Source organism: Zonotrichia leucophrys, chromosome 14, assembly GCF_028769735.1.
Source record: "Zonotrichia leucophrys gambelii isolate GWCS_2022_RI chromosome 14, RI_Zleu_2.0, whole genome shotgun sequence".
In the NCBI taxonomy this organism is placed as follows: domain Eukaryota; kingdom Metazoa; phylum Chordata; class Aves; order Passeriformes; family Passerellidae; genus Zonotrichia; species Zonotrichia leucophrys.
The window spans coordinates 11,543,981-11,563,164 of record NC_088184.1 but is presented as its reverse complement, the minus strand read 5'-3'; the positions used below and the strand labels follow the sequence as shown (position 1 = coordinate 11,563,164).

The window sequence follows — 19,184 nt, the reverse complement described above, 5'->3', positions numbered from 1 at the left end:
CTCTACCTGGTGTAAGTGATATTTGTAGTCTCATTAACTCTTTCAGAGAAGAATCTGCATGTTAATGTCAAAAAGGCTTTCTTCTACGCTGTGATACTCTTTCAGCCAGATTATTCCTCTAGGCTCTACCTCAGGTATTTTGTTCCATGAAATGAGCCTAGCATGTTTAGGGAATAGATTTTTTTTTTTTTGCCTTTTCCCTTCTTAAGAAAAAGAAAGAAAAAGGAAAACATAGCAACGACAGCATGGCAACAGCAGCTGCAGCACAAAGGAAAAATAGGCAAACAGAATTCCGAAACACGTATTCACTGCTAAGCTATTTTTACTGGTTGGTGAGTGAGTATGTGGGGGTATTATAACAAAATAAGTGAGAAAATAGCTTACAAATAATTCATAAGTAACTTTAGATGAGAACACATCTTAATGACTTCATCCTCCCAGCTAGCCCTCATGCTGTATGAATCTCCACATGCACAAACTTAAAGGTCACCTCTGATCTATGCTATTTATATTTTGCAAATTTGTACACAGACACATATATAACGTTCCATACAAAAGAAATAATGTCAGTGGAGCATTAAAGTTAAATAACAGGGCACTAAGTAAAGACTTGTGCCTCCCTGCATAGCAAGTTAAGAATAAATCTGTGTCATTATATCTGCCTCTGTCTTTGCAGAGATTTCCCCACAGCCTGGGTGTTTTGTGGGGACTTGCAGGGTCTGTCCATGGCTCCTGCCTCCTCTGCTGCTGCCCTGCTTTGTGACCCTGGGCACTTCTCATTGTTTCTCTCTGGGGACTCCTTTCCCCATTCCCCTTTTGTCAGGATCACACAGTCAGGAGCATCCAGCACAGAAATATTTGCATCATTGGGCAGAGCTCAGCCACATTTGGGATTATGTATGTACTGAAAAGTGACAAAATAATAAGGAAAAGGATCTGCCTTCACCAGCCGGATCTAGTGGGCAGCATCCCGCTTGAGTTGGAACTAGATGATCTTTAAGTCCCTTCCAGCCCAAATTATTCTCTGATTCTATGAAATGTTCTGCTTCACCATCCTCTCTCTCCCCAAAATGCCCCACTCTCACTGCAGACCAGTAAACTGTGGGAAGTCTTTCACTAAATTAAAAAAAATAATTCATTGGGAGCTTGAGAGAAACAGCCTCCAAAGTGTTGGACTCCTTTACAGTTGCAGCCTGATCTGTTGTGCTGTGTGAGCCCTTTTTTTCTGTTCAGTCATGATCCATGGGAGACTGAAAGTAAACACAGTCTCTTTAAGTCTCCTCCACAATCCTGATGCTTTTACTGGCACAGAGAGGAGCCCAGCTCGGCCCTCTGCAGCCAAAACTAGATTCATTTGTCTTTAGAAACAACACAAATCTGTTTTGCTGGTTAAATAAAGTCATTTGCAGGGTTCTGTTGTGGGCAGGATGTGTCAGCTCGTGCTGAAAGGGGCAGTCATGGGGATGAATGGGTTGGTTGTTGGGCTGGAACAGCCCTGTGCACACTGAAGGGCCCTTCCCCAGGCAGGCTGAGCCCTCCTGGGATGGTGCCCAGGGGATGCTGCAGGTGCCTGGGCATCACTGCCAGCTTCATTGTGGGCATTCCCACCGCGCCACCGAGTTTGGGATTGGTTATTGCAGAATTCATCCCACATCTCACACAGAGCTTTGGGGGCAGCTCTGATTTCTGCAGTAAAGGAGGTGAATGGGCCTGGAGCACTGAATCCTTTGTGTGGCTCTGTGCTGCCCTGCTGATGTAGGAAGCCAATTTCTTCTTGTCTTGTCCCAATATCACACAAAATGAATGGCACTCACACGCTGAGATGTTCAAGGTAAAAAAGGAGATGTTTATTTCCCAAGCTCAATATTTATAGAATTTCAAGAGTGACCATGGATTGGAGGATGAAATTGCCACCTCTCCAGCCACACTGGTCAAATCAACAGTCTAATTCTCTCCTCCTCCAGAAAGGAATGTAAAACAATCATTATTTACATGAAAAGTGCGTGAGAAACTCCATTACAAAAATGTAAACATCAGAAGGCTTAGAAGAACTTTAGAAGAACAGGGCAGAATTGTCTGTCAGTCTCAGGCCATGCTGGTGCTTCCCTGCCCTTCAGAGGTGTGACAAGCAATGACTTTCAATGTATTTCAATTCTCCTCACTGCTGTAGAGTTACTTGTTCTAGAAATTCTGGTGTGTAACTGGTAGGAAAAAGAGGTTGGTGATGTTCTCCAGAGGACATCAGGAATGAGGAAGCAGCAGCTAAAGTGGTTTGATTCCCTCTGAGATTTTTTTTCAAATGTAGTTGAAAACAAGCAAGTGAAATGAGATGCTTAGAAGCACCGTGTTTGTGAGGTTCTTTCTGGTTTTAAATTACTTCGTTTAAACATCTTTGTCCGTGAAACCTCCGAGGGAGCTCAGCCGCTCGTTTTCTCATCTGCATCTTCTGCCTTCTGTCTGCTTCTTGCACAAGAAAGAATGTTAAGTATCTCATGTACATCTGTATATACAGAAATAAATGTAATTGAGTTGTAAAATAGTCTGGTTGAGCAGGAGGAGGTCAGTGATGTCAAGTAATCCTGACACTTTAGTCAGGACCTGCTCTGTATTACAGTTCAGATTTGCTGAGGTCTTTTCCTGTGTCCTTCTGTAACATCTGAAAATATATTAGTGCTTTTCTACAGTGTATTTAGAGCACAGCCTAGATCTGAGGCATTTGAAGAAATACTTCTTGACTCTTTTGCTGTTATGTTTGTATTTTTTGCTTGTGAAAACAATTCTCAAGAGCATTGTCAGGTGGGTCATAGCAGGAACACCTCTGGGCTCGCTGGGGAATGTGTGAAAGCAGGTTTGGAGGGCTTTTATTTTCACACCATGTTTCAGCTCTGTAGTGATAAATGTTTTCTGGAGTACAAACCTGAAGTCCCTCCCCTTGCAGGTCTCACTCCTTGAAATGTAGAAAGAGGTTTTTTTAATTTAAAGGTTTTCTTAGCAGTCAGGTTGTGTCACACTTAGCCAGTGACAGGTCTGATCAGCAGCTTGGCAAGTAGCACAAAATGGGAACTGCTGTTTATTTTAGCAGCTGATGGCACTAGACAGGTAGGATTAGTGCAGGACATAGGGCAGAGAGGAAAGGTAATGGCACAGCATGGGAAAAAATGAGGAAAGAACAGATCTTTTAGGCAATTCTGTATTGGCAATTGACCTACAACTCCAAACAAGCCCGACATGCACTACCAGAATTTTTACCCTACCCTGTGTGCTGGGTAATTCCCATGTCCTTCAGCAGGTGGGGTAAATGCTGCTGAGTGAGATATCTTGGAGAGAAACATTTGGAGTCCCCTGAAAATCATCTTAATTCAGGACAATATTTTAACCTTGCAGGTGTGGGGAAAGAAAAAATGCGTTTCCTTTTCTTGTAGGCAGAACCAGCCCCTGCACACACACCTGGGTCTAAAACCCCAACTAGTACATGCTCCTTTCAGCCAGACCCGCAGCATCCTGTGGGATGAGAGGATGTCACAGTGGCTTTGTTGTTGCAGCACTGTAACCACAACAGCCCAATTCCTTAAAATGGGCCTCAGCCAGTTCATTCATATTTGATTAGGAACTCTTTGAAAGATAGGCACATAGAGCTAAGAGCTGGCTGCAGCCTTAGTTATTTACATCAGGATGGGGGTGATAAAATCTTTTATTAGTGTAGTGTTTAAATATTTTGGCTCTCTATTCCAATATTGTGGCAAGAAAGAGCCATATGTGTTCCTAGAAAGAGAGCCTGGTGCAGGCATTAATCAGGAGAGGATCTATTAATGTATTAACATTCAGAATAACGAGCAAAACCAGCATGCACTGCAGAGACTAACACATATCTGCAGTTTTGAAGTGTTTGGGAAATGTTGTGTTCTCCATTTTCTCAAACTGGTGTTCTGCCAAGAGAAGTTCTCTTCTGTTTTTAATTTTAGAAAGGTTAAATCTATTTACAAAAGCAAACATAGCATGGAGTGCTGAAAACCAGGAGGATGTGGGCACTAACAGGCTCCCAGGCTTTAGAGTTCACAGCAGGAGCTGCCTTGGCAGGGAAACTTGTAGGCTTGTCCTTTCCTTCCCTTTTAATGCTGTGCTGAGTAGGGAACAAGGTATGAAGTCCAAGCTCCATACCAGCTCCCCATCATCACATTTCTCCAGAAAGCACAGGACAATGTGTATGTATATCTACAGATCACCACTGCACTTCAGGGAAGCTTGCTGAAAGACTTGGCACAGGAAAAGGGCAAATTTTAAAGAGCTCCAGAGTGGGAGAGATTGCTGGTTGAGCAGCTTGCATGCCTCGAGGTCATTGCTAATGAGCAGTGTCTTGCCTAAAGAAGTGAACATTTCATTTTAGTGCTGCTATGAAAAGCAGCCATACTGTGTCCCCTTTGCATCCCACACTACTGCCCACTTTGCTGTGGCATCTGGAGCAGGCTGCACCAGGAAGGGAAGGAAGCCCTCCTAAAGGATGTGGAAAGGATGCTGAAGTGGTAGCAGAGCTCAGATGACAGAAGCTGGAGCATGACAGCTGTTACCAGATCATGCAAAAAGCCTGCCAGCAAAAATGCATCAGTCTGTGTGATATCCGGGTGTCTTGTCTTCTGTTTTCATAATTGCATACATGGTGTCTGCATAAATCTCTTCCCCCCTGCACTTGCAGCAAAAGGAGCTGACTGGAGGATGGCAGCACATCAGTGGGAGAGCACCAGCAGGAAGAGACAACCAGTCAGATGTGTGTCAGATGGGGAGCCCCGGGGCCCCAGGCAGGCTCCTCAGAGGCTGCTTGAACATGGTGCACTTGCTAAACACAAAACCTCTCCTTTTCCCTTCGGGGAGAGGAGCATGTTCATCCAGACATGAGAACCAGCAGTGCTGTCTTGCCATGTTCTTCAGGAGCTTAGTGCCAAATGACAGCACAGGCAGCAACAGCAGGAGCTTTCAGCAAACGCGTCCTAGCCCAAAGGGCTGAGTGTCCCCTCAAGGGATACAGTGGAATTTCTCCTGCTGTTTCAGTGAATACTGAAATCTTCCTATTTATTCACTCCTTAGCTGCAACCTCTGTCTCTTGAGCCATGGACTTTCTTATGGTGAGATCAGACCTGCTCAAGGAGAGAGGAGTCCTGTGTGTCTTTGTTTCACACTGGATTTTACCATTAAAAGCCCATTTCAATATAGCTGGATATACCCAATGTGCACAGGCCAGTTGACTGGTTTCCCTAGTATCTAGTTCTTCAAGGTATCCTGCCTGTGGACTACAAGTCTGGTTGAGTAACTCCACAAATAGAATTACTGATATCCATCAGCTCCATGATAAAAATAATATCTTCTCAGTATAAACTTCCACTTATGGCTATAGATGCAGTCAGAGGAATGTGGGATTGTGAGCTGTTAAGGGTTAAAACTCCTTCTTGAGGACACAAGAAAATAAATTTTGCATGTGCAGAATCAACTTCCTTCTTTGACTTGCTGGGTACTGACAACTCAGGCTTGCTTTGGTCCTGCTGGCAGTCGTGCTGATGACAGCGATTTCAAATGAAGAAAAACGAAGGAAAACATGAGCCAGCAAAAAAACAACAACAGGAAAAGCACAAAAGTACCTTCCTCAACCCCCACACTAGCATCGTGGCATTTGGTTATTGATGTTGCAATGGCAACTAATGTCATTCCCAGAGCCAACTCTTAAATTCCACTTTGGTAGATCATAACTGTAAGCAAATCACAGGGTCCCAGAGGAAGGGGTGATTATTGACCAATTCTTGTTGCTCTTAGAAGAGCGGTGGCTTTGGTCTGTGGTGCAGAGCACTGGCTCTGTGCAGAGGTGACAAATATGTGTCACCAATTTCCTTGATGCAAGGCTTGAACCTGCATTTTAGCCTGGGGTGCCAGACTATGATAAACAAGAGCTAGAAGAGGGTAGTGAATAAACATGGTGAGAATTTCAGCTGTAATCTGCCATCAGGTCCATCTGTTACTCGCTCCCCCACAAGCCTTGTGAACTCAATGAGCCAGGAATGGGCATGCTCCATATACTGTCCCATCCCTCAGCCACAGAGCTAAGGGCTAATTGTCTGCTTGTCATTAAGTTTATCACTTACAGTCCCTTGAGCCATTACTGATCACAGGATCTTGTTCAGTTCTTTAGCCTCCTGTCCACCCCACTCGTGGCAAGACTTCCAGAAGGATACCAAAAAGATGATGAGGATAAATGTGTTAATCACATGAGGGCATCTGCAACGTGGCAGAGTAGCAGCCACTCCAGATGTGCCTCCCAGGCATGTGTCCTCTGCTCATTTAACCATTCCCAGCCCCGGGCACTCTCCCTCCATCTCACACAAGGTGCGATGCCCATCTCACAAACTCAGGGGTTCATTTCCAGTTGGCAGCTGGTGAGTCCTGAGGTCTGTATGACCTATTTTCACTCTGTGTCATGTGCAGGCACTTTCCTGCTGATTTGCTCTAATCCAGAGACAGGAAGGCAGAGGCTTCTGAGCAGGATCACGATAAAGGAGCAGCCAAGCAGTGGAACAGTGCATGTCTGGTGTGAGTCAATGAGGGATGAAGGCTCCAGCAAGCTCTGTCTCTTGGGGAGCAGTGGTTTGCTTTGGAGAAGGGATGCCTATTTCCCAGGCAACACTGCAGCCTCAAAAGTTGCTGTCAAAATTCTCCATGGTTCCAGACATCTCTCACTGATGGCAGGGTTTGGCAAACTCTGCTGTTTGTGTTCTCTTACAGACCTCATGCCCCCAACTGCAGTTCACAAGTGGAGTGAACTTCCTTGGGAACAGGCAGTCTTAATTACAGCCTGCACAGATAATTTTTTTTTTGCATTTCTCCCATAGGTCCTTCTTTCTCATGTTCCAGAAACTCCATGTTCTTGGTTTACTGCTCCTCTGCTCCTTCCAGCTCAGAGAGCTTTCAGCAAGGGAGATGAAGAGGAATGTGATAAGCAGCTTGGCTGGTTAATGAGCTCCCTGTCTAACTGAGGAATTCTTGTATGCTGGGCTCACTTGCCAGTCCCTGGTATCCCCCTCAAGTTCTCTGCCTTCTGCTGGCTCTCCTGGGGGAGCAGTTTGGGGCCTGGTTTGAGTTGCAGCTACTTTTCACTTTGTCCCAAGCCACCTTCACCAGGGTCAGGGGCAGACCAGAAACTGCCTCTGCATGGCAGGGCTGGAGAGCTATGTAAGCCTGAGATTTGGCTGGGAAAACAGAGCTTAAAAAACACCCAGTCCCTCTCATTCCCAGTGACAACTGCAGAGTCACTGCAGAGAAAGTAACGGGAGATTTTTCTCTCCCTAATTTATGTCTCTCCTGCATATGGCTTCTACGGAGTCGCTGATGTTACAGACAGATGGGTTGGCATTTTACTAGACAGAACACATGGGCTAGATGTTGTTAATGCTTGTTAGCTACTCACTGTGCAGCTTGACCAGTCCAACACAGTCACTCACAGATGGCTGGGAAGCTGCAGCCGGGGTGCTGGAGCAGTCCAGCCCTGCCACGTGTGGTGTGACAGCAGTTGGGATAACACACATTTGGCTGCTCTTTCCAAAGGGATTTGTTGTAGGTCAGAGATAGCCATGGCTGTGGGAGCAGCACAGCTTGCCTGTGTATCAAAGAGAGACTCTGATTTGTAAAGATCCTGAGATTCTATGGAGGTATTGGCTTTAAAGGATTAATGCCATCGTTTGGGGTTTATATGGAATGGGGTTGGAAAAATTCTGGGAGCTCCATGCCTTGTTTCCATCTCTACTCCTTCATGCTTGATGTTTATAAGCATATTTGGCTGGTGAACACTATTGAGCAGATCTGAAGTCTGTTAAAAACTTGTACTTTATGAGCTCAAGTTCCGACTACAGCTGGCTGCCAGTATTAGTTTGGAGTGACATCCCATGTGATTTTCCATTTTCTGTGATGTGAGTAGTCTGCTGTGATTTACTCTCACCAGCCATGTGCTCAGTGGAACCATTTTTAGGTATCACCTCAGCAAATCTCCACGGGGTGAGTCTCCTTCTGGCTGCTTTGGACATCCCATCAGAGAATCTGTGGATGCAAAAGTAGATGCTACGGGTGAATCATTTCCATTGCCATCTTCCCTCTTTGACAATGTTCAATTTGCAGCATAATGACGGGAGCCTGAATGAATCCTACAGATGAAACAGGGAATTTTAGTTTCTGCACTTGTTCTCTAAAAACTCTCAAAGCACTTTTGGAAAATGCATGGGTATTAATCCACACTGAGCAGTAGTTCTTCAATCCTATGATTTAAATTGGATATATTTGTCTCTGTCTGTCCTGAACTGTTCAGTAACATTAATGCACCCTGATAATAGCTGTCACATTTTACCCCGGGGGTTGTTCCTCAGTGATAGGTGAAATCACAGCAGTTCAAAGACCTGTCTTCCAGGATGAAAAGCTCTATAGGAATATTCAGATATAAAATAGTAATAGTATGAATCAAAAAATACGCTTCCCTTATTTTAAAGCCTTTGATCTTATTTTTATGGCATCGCATTTGACAGTCTAAAGGGCATTAACCTGTGGGAGAAACCTTTTGAAAGGAGGTGCTGACTCCTCCTCTGCTGCACAGAGCACTGTCCCCCAGGATTATCCAGCATCTTTCCCCCACAGGGAGGGGTGCAGCCCTTCAGCACATGTCCCTGCTCTTTTTCATGTTCCATTTTTGACGTGAGGTGCAGGAGAGCTCTCCTAGATCCAAGCAGGGAGCTGTGGGGACAGGCTGGTGCAGCACACCCTGCCCTGCATTGCTGAGCTGGTGCAGCATCCAGGAGCCATCACTGCTGCCACTCGTGTACACAGAGCCTGGGCCCTGGTTCTGATTAAGATGGAAGGATACGAGCTGACCTCTTGTTCCAAAGACATTCTGGGGTTGTGGTTCATCTCAGCGTTGAATAATAAGAAAGAGAAAGGAAATGTTTGCTATAAATCTCAGTGCACACAGGGCTGTTTCTCACTTACCCCATCCCAGCATTCAATTTTCTTCTTGGCATTGCCAGGCATTTGCTTTTCTTTGCTCAGCAGCTAAAAGCAGCTTTTTCATTACATTTCCTGGAAGGCTCTTTACAGGCATCCATCCCTGTCTGCCTCATAAATTCACTTTATATACCAAGCTGGTGACACAGAGGTCAGAGGTCTTGGCAAGAAACAATTATTATAAGGAAGTGCTCTTCTTCTTTGGGTTACAATGAGGATATTAAAGGGGGGGGGATTTTGCTGCAGACAAGGAATGGTTATTTGTGAAAGGGAGGTGACCTGATTGATTAAGTGCTGTACATCCTGCAGGAGCCACTATGGGCAGGCATCCTGTCAGGCCAGCTGGAACCTGCCAGTTACCATGAAAAAAAGAAGGAAACCAGTAAACAGTTTGCTAAATAACCTCATAAATATTTCCAGCCATAAGCACATCTTGTGGTTCAATTTTGTGTTGTTTTTTTTTTTCCTTTCCTTAATATTTCCCTAATTTTAAATGAACGGCCTGTAATTAAAGTGATTTAGAGGCTACCTGGGGACCTGGTATTTGAGCAGTGCATGATGCTTAGGAGAGATTGATTGGTGAGGCATAACTCAATTGGGGTATTTTGATAATGATATCATCACCCGAGAGAGCCAAGTTTGAGCAATTAAATCTCAAAACCTCGTGTTTGGGTTGTTATAACTTCAGCAGGCAGTTTCTGCATGTGCACACACACAAACACACACACACATTTTTTTTCCTTGTTTTTTTTCCCTTGTTTTTTTTCTGGGCATCCTAGTTTTTTGGCTTCCCTGAGTCTGTCAGTCTGTCTGTCTGTCTGTCTGGGGTGCTCTGAAGTGGTGATTTATCAGCTGTGCAGACCCAGAGAGAGGGTGCCAGCCCGCTCAGCATCACTGCTTCCCCCCTCAACATCTGCACGTGGACAAGGCGGCCTTTGACATTTAGAAAAATCTTGGCATCTGAAGCAAGAGGCAGAAACAAAAGGATTTTCTCATTTAAAGGTCAGAACCAGCAGCTTCTTAAAGGAAAATTTCAAATAGGTTTGTTGCACTGTGGCAGGGTTTCTGGGTGTCAGTGGGTGCCATGGGGAAGGTGTGAGGGAGCTGAGGGATGTTTCAGGACCAGCAGTGTGCCCAAGGCTCTGAGGCACACACTCAGATAGAGCTGTGGAGATTTTGGGAGGTGATCTCTTGGAACAGCCAACCCTGAAGGCTTCTGCAGGCTTTGGGAAGAGGGAGTGACTGCCCCACATGAAGAGGAGGCCTGAGGGATTCATGTGATGAAGGCAAATTGCAAAGTCGATCTGCTGGGGAGGTGAGCATAACTCACATCGATGTGGACAGCACAGCACTCTGCAGGGTAGGGTGGGGAGCACCACAAGGAGAAGGGAAAGGGGGAGTGAGAACTCAGGCACAGAGGTCACAGCATAGCCCATAGTGCTGGAGCAGCCTGTGGAGCTGCACATTGACCCTAACCCTATGTGGAACCCTAACCCTAGGCAGTAAACCCAGGCTAGGGTTAAGGCTGTTTCCAAGGAAAATGCTGTGGAGGAAGGCATGTTGTGGCAGATTTGTGTTCCCCTTGAGATGCCTTTTACAGCTGCAGTGTGCCTGGAGCTCTGGGCTTTGTGGTTTAAAATCCCCAACCTGAGGTAGAACCCTAACCCTAACCCTAGTGCTGGGTGTGAAGCCGTGGTGCTCCTTCCCTCAGCACACTCAGGGCTGGTTGCTGTGTGTGTGTTCAGAGCTGGCATCCATGGGGACACAGCACAGACAGTGATTTATGGAAGGAGCAGAGCAGATGAGTTGGGGCCTTCCAGATACATTCACTGGGTAAATGTCACCAGGCAATGATTCACTTGCCCCTTTTGACCCCTAATACATCTTAGCCTTGGAAAGCACCGTCCGCCATAGAGCGTGGCCAAGCAGCATCTGCAAAGCAAAGGTTTGTCACCATGCCAAAGGGTGGCTCTGGCAGCCCTGCCAAACCCTGGACTTCATCCTTCTGCACGCTGTGGAGGTGTTTGGAGCTCCTTTGTTCCCAAGCTGAGACACAACTGTCTTGCCTGCTGTGCCTGGCACAAAGCTGCACCATCCCTGTTGTCAGCTTGCCAAAACCCATTCAGGAAATCCACCTGCGACGCTGGATGTGTGTGTTTGAAGTTGCAGGAACACATGTCCTGCATGGATTGCATCCCCAAAGGCAGTTGTGCTTTCCCAATGTGGAAATCAGAGGTAGAAAATCCTCACTTCATTTTGAAATCTTAAGGTGTATAGAATTCTGTTGTATAGAATTCACGTTGTGCAGAATTTTCCCGTTTCTGCATTTCTACTCTGTATTTTCTGATTACACCAAGTCCCCATGCCAGCTCTCTCCTTGGGGTGCGCAACCACCCAATTTTCAGTCTTATTCCAGTGTCTGAAGGTCTACATGACCTTGGGTCTTACACTCAACCCATATTTTTTAAGAAGCAACCTTTGTGTGATTAAACTCATGCTGCATGTCAGCTCATAGCCAATGGCACTTTTGGAGCCATTGCTTTTAGCTACCAAAATATGTCAGAGAAAAGAGGAAATGGGTGTACAAGAAAATAAAACCTGAGTGCATCTGGGTGAGAATGCACTTCTGAACCATGTGGTAGCTTGTTAGTGGCTAAAGGAGACACTGTCACACTTTTGACATGGGTCCCCCTCGGCAGCTGGAGGAATCAGAGAAGGAAATGTTGGGTCTTGGCTTTCAGGAAAGGCTGTGTGCAACAGCAGCAAGGGTGCAAAGAGCCATCTCAGCAGGAGCAGTGTAGACAGAGTCCTGTACATGTTACATTGAAGTGGCAGTAGTTAAGGAGCCTTTTACAGTCCATATGGTGCAGTTTTATGAGCCCAGTTCATCCAGCTGCAGGTCCATCCCCAAGAGGGACATTTGGGAATGCCTATTGCTCCCTCACATCATCTGCATGTCTGCTCCTTGCTGAGATGAAGAACCTGCTTTTCTACCACGTTGGTGGTTATTGGAGAGATTTTTACATGTGTATCTGAACTATAAAGCCTTGAATAATTTACTGGTTTCCAGAGTTAAGAGGAAGATTTATGATGTTTCCTTCTGGCAGGTGGCTGCTGATCTTGATTCCCCTGAAGAAACAGTTGTGCTAACAGCTCCCTTCTCAGAGCAGCTACTCCAGGTTCATGTTGTTCTGTGCTTAATAGACCAGTGTTGTTGTGGTTTGTGATATAGAGAGGTCTGTCCCCTGATAATCTGGTTACTATGGGGTAGCACAGCCTGCAAGGAGACAGACAGGCTGTCACCCTTCAAATCTCCAGCCAGAGTCACATCCCACCCAGCCCAGCAGAGCTGGGTGTGCAGCAACACTGGGCAAAGAGTAATTTTCTTTGCTTTTCTAGAAAAGGTCCCCATAGCCCTTAAATCAGACTAAACTGGCAACAGAGCTTAGTGAAAGCTGAACTCTTTCCTTTTGCAAGTATTTGAGATCTGAATAAAACATAACAGAGACCTGAATCTTGGTAGTTTAGTGAGCCAGACAGACTTTTCCCATGAATTAGAAGAAACCAATATAAGGCTGTGTACAGAGTACCTGAGAGATGGTGTTTTCATCGTGATGAGCTGCTGCTCATTGCTCAGGGAAACTGAGGTTTAGGAGGGAATATTTACATCTCTAGTGAAGCACTGCCCTTGTGTGGCCTAGCACAGGGGGGAAAGGGAGAGTGAAGCACAATGGTGGTCCTCAAAGTGTCCTCTTGCATTGACTCCTCTATGCCTTGGCTCTGGGGTGGATGGGGATACTCACACATACAGCTTTTCCTTTGATCCCCTGTATTCAGTTTGACTCTAAATGTTGATGCTTTTTTCTTTTTCCGTTATTTTTTTCTTTGCTTTTTGCCCCTTCTCTTTAAGAGCAAGAGCATACTATAGCAGTGATGTCAGTAGTGTTGGGCACAGAGCAGTCAGGGCTGGCTTTGAACATGCTCTGGTCTCTCTCACCCCATTCCCACTCATGGACTGTCCCCATGGATCAGTGACACTTGTTTATGCTCCTCTCAGCTTTGCATTTTATTCCTAGATGGGCTGGGGTGGCTTTTGGCTTCATCTAAACTTAGAATTTTAAGGAATGCATCAGCAGAGTGAAGGTAATTGCAATACATGGAGTGTGCTGTGAATAGCTGATCTGTGCTGGCACCTGCAGCAGGAATATCCAGGAGCTGTCTTTGAGGGTTGAGACTTTTATAAATAAATAAAAAATATATTAAAAATGGGTGGAGGGAATCCTAGCTATGAACAGTGAAGAGGAGGACTTGAGCACCCTTGCAGCTTTGAACTGCTGGAAATGTCATATTTCTTATCTTCAGAAATACAGTTTTTAGAGCTGGAACCACAGGCATGCTCTGCATTGATCCAGAGTGGTGTGGAACACCAGAGCCTGCAGTGTTCACTCAGCAGAGCATCCCCCCCATGTCCTCCCTCCCCTCAGCTCCTGCACACCCCTGTGCATCCCCCTGCCCTGCTCTGATCCCTGCTCCCTCCTGTTCCTGCCTCGGGCACTTCCCTCTCTGCCAGCAAGTGCACCAGGCAGGGTGCAGGCTGGCTTTTGAAAAGAAATCCTGTGAATTAATGGGAACATATTGCTATTATTTCATATAATCACTTTATTTGTAAAGCACAGGCTGCAGAGGTACTCCCGCTGTTGAACCCAAAGCAGCAAATCTATCTATATATCCCAGTCTATACTACATTATGAACAGATGGGTGAAGAAAAAAAAGCAATAAAAACAAATAATAAGAAAAGTTACAATGATAGCAATTTTAAAACACTCCTAGGGGGAAGAAAAAGTTTCTCCATTTTTTTAAAGCAATGTGAGATTGAATGAGCTGCACTGCAAGTGCATCCATCCTCTAAGTTCACATGTAAACATCTACTGGCAGAGGAAGAATTGCTTTTTTTCCAAGTGGCTGCCTTCTCGCCTTGTGCCTGTTACAGAAGCAATCATAAGAAACCTGGGTGAGATGGCTGGGGTTTGGAAGCATTTGGGAGTTTTCTTTGATTTTTTAGAGTTCCTGGGGAGACAGAGGCCGTGGGGGTGAGAGGGAGGAGAGCTGCCTCCCTTGACAGCTGAGAAAATTCAATGGGAAATAGCAATTTTCTCAGGAGCATGTATTTATCCATATAACTTTCCGTGAACATTATTCTTCTGCCTCTGCTGCAGGAGAAAACTTTGTTTATGAAGAATAGTAGAGAGAAACTACCATTAATCTCATAAAATAAAAAGAGAAGATATTCAAATGTAGCCTTCACCCATGGCACCAGCGAGCTCAAAGGAGAGGAAATTTAAAACATTTATGTTCTGTTTTTGAGGTCATAAAACACAAGCAAATGGTCTGGCACTGGATGCTAAATTTCTTAAGGAATTTACTTTAATTAATTAAACTAGTAAACCAATTAATGGATTTGCTTGTAAATTCTTAGAAAATTAATTCTGTGCCCAAAGAGTGTTTTAAATCTGCGAGGGAGGCTGTGTATTTCATATAGAGCTTGAATTCCCATTTCAGATGAATCCAACTCGGCACTGAGAGAGCCGGAGATACAAGTGATGCATTCATAATACTCGGACCTTCCTCCAAAACTGGCACTGCTCATCAGCTGAATCTGGGGGGGATTTGCAAAATAAAACCTGTGCTGCTGCCACAGCACCTATTTCCTGTGTTTCTGCTCTGCTGTGCCACCTCTGGCTCTGTGTGGGCTGGGAATTTACATCATTCCTGATGCCTCCAACTGGCTCCTTCATCTGCCATCTCTTCCCTCTTTGATCTGCTCCAGGGGTACCTCAGGTGCACAGGAGGTACCAGGTAGCTCTGGTAAGCAGCAGATCAAAGCACAGGATTTGCTGAAAAACAACCCAGCCAAATCAAAGATCTAAACAAAAGCTAATTCACTTTTCCACGTGAAAACCTTGTTTTGATTCCCTGCCTGGCTCGGGGATGGCAGGGGCATCCTCTGTACCTTGCACTCCTCACAATCCAAAGTGACCCAAACATGGAGGGTTCATAATCAAATGTGTCCAGACTCTTGAGAACATGAAATGGGAAGGAATCAGGTTCTTTGGGGCTCTCAGCAGCTAAAGCCATGTTTTCTCCTCCCATGGCAATCTTCCACTTTGGGTCTTGGCATCCTTTGATTGAGGAGGGGGATGCCAGCCATGCCTGGCACCACTCATGCTGTCCCACCTCACCTCCAACAGGAAGCAGAGCTGCAAAGCAATTAGGAATGGGAGTATTTTTGAAGAGGAAAATGGCAGGGGAAAAAAAATTAGCATTTGCACTGTGATGTTTTTGCTGTTTATTAATAAACAAGCTGCTTTCATGCCTCCGGGGGCAGGAGAGGCTTCAAGCATTCCTTATTTCTCTTGCATTTAGCTTTATTTTGGCTTGTTTTATATGTTACAGGAGATTTGTAGTGTCTTCCCACATGTTGAGTTTCCTTATTTTCTTGAGAGCATCCCTGGAATAATTCCTCTGGTGGCTTTGGCTGTGTGCTGCCAGGCTGATTTAAACACTTTAGGGATGCAGGGTGGATCAGTACTCCTTGGGAAGGAGTTATGCTAATCAGGAACAGGTCTGCTCACTCCTACAGATGTGGCATGACTTCAGGGATAAATGTTTTCATGGAGAGAAAACCCTGTGCAGAGCTCCTGCCACCTTGGGTGGTATTGGTGACACTGATTCTGATGTGGCCACCTCAGTTCTGGGCTCTTTCCAGGATGGTCAAACCTCTCCCCAGTGCCCCATTGGTCACTAGGAAAGGCTCACAGGGGTCCTGCATGGGGACATTGGGATGCAGGACTCAGGAATGCAGAGCTCCTGCCACCATGGGTGATGTTGGTGACTGTAACCCTGATGTGGCCACCTCTGTTCTATGCTGGCACCGCAGGCTCTTTCCAGGATGATCAAACATCTCCCCAGTGCCACATTTGTCACCAGGGAAGGCTCACAGGGGTCCTGCATGGGGACATTGGGATGCAGGACTCAGGAATGCCATGTGCCAAACAGATGGCATGTCCTTGGTGACAGCAGATCCGTGCCAAAGGAGGCTTCAGGGTGGCACTGCTCTTGTGTCAGGGAGGTGATTTAAAACTCTCTGGTATTAATGGGCTCGTTCCTCTTTCCCTTTAGGCCTCCAGCTCCTCTGGTGGAAGAATCAGCATTAAAACCCTCTGGTATTAATGGGTTTGTTCTTCTTTCCCTCTAGGCCTGCAGCTCCTCTGGTGGGAAGATGCAGCTTCTGGAGACGGAGTTCTCGCGCACCATCCGGGAGCTCATCGAGCTGCACCTGCTGCGCCAGGACAGCATCCCAGCCTTCCTCAGCGCCCTCACCCTCGACCTCTTCAGCCGCCAGACCATCGCTTAGTGCCCCACTGCCAGCTGCCAGCCAGGCTTTGGCCCTCCTGGGCAGGACACTTGAAGTAGCAAGGAAAAATTCTCCTGTTCACCACCTTCAATTTGTGGTGTTGGGTTGCTTCTGTTTTGCAAGGAACTTCTTCTTCTCCCTTCTTTCATGCTGAGTGACAAATCCCACCAGTTCCTCTGAAAAGCATAATTTTCTTCCTGTGAGAGGGCAAGTCTAGCTCTCTCCCAGGGCTCTCCTGAGCCAGGATGCAATCCCTGCCTTTGAACTGGGCCATGTGTTCATCACTACCCAGATTCTCAGAATCTGTCTGGGAATATGGTGGGAACTGCTGGTTTGAGGAGCCCCAGCATCACCATTCACAGCTTTTCCCAAAAGGATTCCCTAAATCTGAGCCCTAGCAAAGAGAGAAACCTGCATCAGACTGGTGCTTCCTGCTGCATGGTTGTCCTCTTCTAATGGCAGCCAAGGGCTTGGTCCCTGAGGACAGAGACCCAGGGAAAGTCTCCTGCTCTTGCAAACATCTCATCACTCAGCAAGTTTGAAATTATTTTTAAGATATCAGTGACCTGAGTCTGCCATCACTGAGTGAAAAAGCACAAGCTATTTGAAGCCCCTATACCTGTGTTGACACCTCTGTGGCTCAGTCACTGCCATGCTTTTGGTTCCTTACTGAGACTTTAGGTTATCTTGGTTATCTCAGGACTGTAGAATAGTGGAAAGGAGCAGTTTGGGCTCCATTGTGTTCAATGCTGGTGGCTTTAGCCTGCTGCCTGCCACCACCCTGTGGGTATCTGTTTTGAGAGCTCTCCTTCCTCCTCCCCTGCATGGAGGGTGAAGTGTCCCCAGAAGTCTGACATTTTGTATTATAATGGATGTAGCTCTTCTGTCATAACAATAAATTGTCACTGCCCAAACTGGGTGTATGAGTCTTATTTGGGATGCACTCTGTTCCTAGCTCTGCTCTCTCACATGTAGAGGAAGAGCACATCAATGGTCTGATGTGCTTCACAAAGGGAGGACATCATTATCTCTGTTTTTCTGGGCAAGTCTCATTCACAGATTTATAGAATCATCAATGGTTTGGATTGGAAGGGATGTTAGAGATCATTTAGTCCCAACCCCAGCTGCCTTAAACCAAATCAGTTTGCTATAAACCTCTGTGTATATTGATTTCCCCCTGATTTCAGCAGGACACACTCCCTAGGCTTGGAGAAAAGGTAGCAGTGAGCAGGCTGGAAAGTTAGCTGAGATACTTGCAGTGACTTCAGGGTTGGCCAGGCTTGCTGGAGTCACTTGGAGACCTGTTGATGTGTCTCCAGGCATGGAAAACATCTGCTGTTGACCCCATCTGCTGTTGACTACAGGTGGAGGGACAAACATGAGATCTGGAGAGGCTGCAGCCCCCATCTCCCCAACTCACCTCTCTGCAGGGAAGCGCAATAGCAAAAGTTTGTCATTTTCTCTTCTGCTTGAAGAAGTCCCAGTGGAAGATGAATTGCTGGGCATGCTGTGCCAGGGGAAGGCTGCCTGATTCATATGCACGGCGTGGCACGGAGAGTCGCCTTCCCCAGTCATGGGGAAAATGAATCCTGACGTCAGCCGCATTCAGCTCCGCCGCCAACACAATAGCGGATCCTGGCTGCCGCGGAAAATTTTTCTCCTGGCTCCTTGCAGGAGAAATGAAGTAATTAATAAGTTTACAATAAACCCTCTATCTTAGCAAAACACAGGTGAGGCGAGAAGCGATGCTGGAGAGCGACAAGGGAAAACACGTTCTGCCCGCTGGAAAGTTGCCTCCCCAGAGTGAGAGGATAATAAGTTGGGAGAGAACACACAGCAGGCTTGCGAGACGCCTGTGGTGGGGAGGAGACATGAGTTACTGCTCTGCTCCCTGTTCTCCCAGCAAGACTGATTTGTTCAACTAAGTTTAATATGGGAGAGGTGTGTGGTGAGGATGGGTGCTTGCCTGGGTTGTGCTGGTGTGGTGCAGCAGCTGTCCATGGCTTGGGAGCTGCTGGGTGACTGTCCTGCTTTGGGCAGCAGCATTCCTGCCCTGCTCATGGCATTATGCTGCTCCACAGTGAGTTCACTGGGATTAAGCTTAATATCTTTAAGGGAAGCTTAATATCTTTAAGGCTCACACATGGAAGTGTGGGAGTTTTTCATGTGGAGGTGTGACCATTGCAAAGCCACTTGGGCCAGCTGTGGGCCATGGAGAAGAGGAGCTGAGACTCCCCAGTTTCTAGTTCCAGCACTGAGTTCAGGATGAAGCCACAAACCTATGGCTGTACCTGATACGATGGCAGCTCTCATCTCTGTCATTATCCTGCTTGTCTGAGCCATGAGGGAGCTGCAAGGAATAACTGTGACACTGAATTTCACTGTGATTGCTCCTTCCTTTATGAGCCACATGGGCTCAGCAGCCCATCAAAGGCACTGCTCCCATGTTCACCATCCCCTGCATCCCCCCTCTGTGAGTGCAGCCCCCTGGGGCAGTGCAAAGAGATCCCAGTTGCCACCACCCCAGGTGGTGAGGGCACAAATCCCATCTGGGTTTGGCTCATCACCCGCAAAGCTCCAGCCCTGTTTGTGGAAAATCCTTTTAGAAAATCTTGGGAGCTGGATAATAAATTTTCAGTTGGTTGGAGGGGAGAGGCGGGAGTGCTCACGAGCGCGTGTGTGCTCGCTGGGTTTCCGTGCACACTAGCTGGGTTTATGTGCTGTAGGCTGTGAAATATGATTTATTGG

The 19,184-nt window shown here is 46.4% G+C and overlaps 1 protein-coding gene across 11 annotated transcripts in view; it reads left to right on the top strand.

Moving 5' to 3' along the window:
* Positions 1-17,350, top strand: part of MAD1L1 (mitotic arrest deficient 1 like 1) — a 346,130-nt gene extending 328,780 nt beyond the window's left edge. For all 11 annotated transcript variants that reach the window (XM_064726015.1, XM_064726016.1, XM_064726014.1 and 8 more), the window contains one exon: positions 16,278-17,350. In XM_064726015.1, the coding sequence (XP_064582085.1) occupies positions 16,278-16,436 (159 nt within the window). In that variant the 3' untranslated portion in view covers positions 16,437-17,350. The remainder of the gene's footprint in view (positions 1-16,277) is intronic.
* Positions 17,351-19,184: the final 1,834 nt, after the last annotated feature.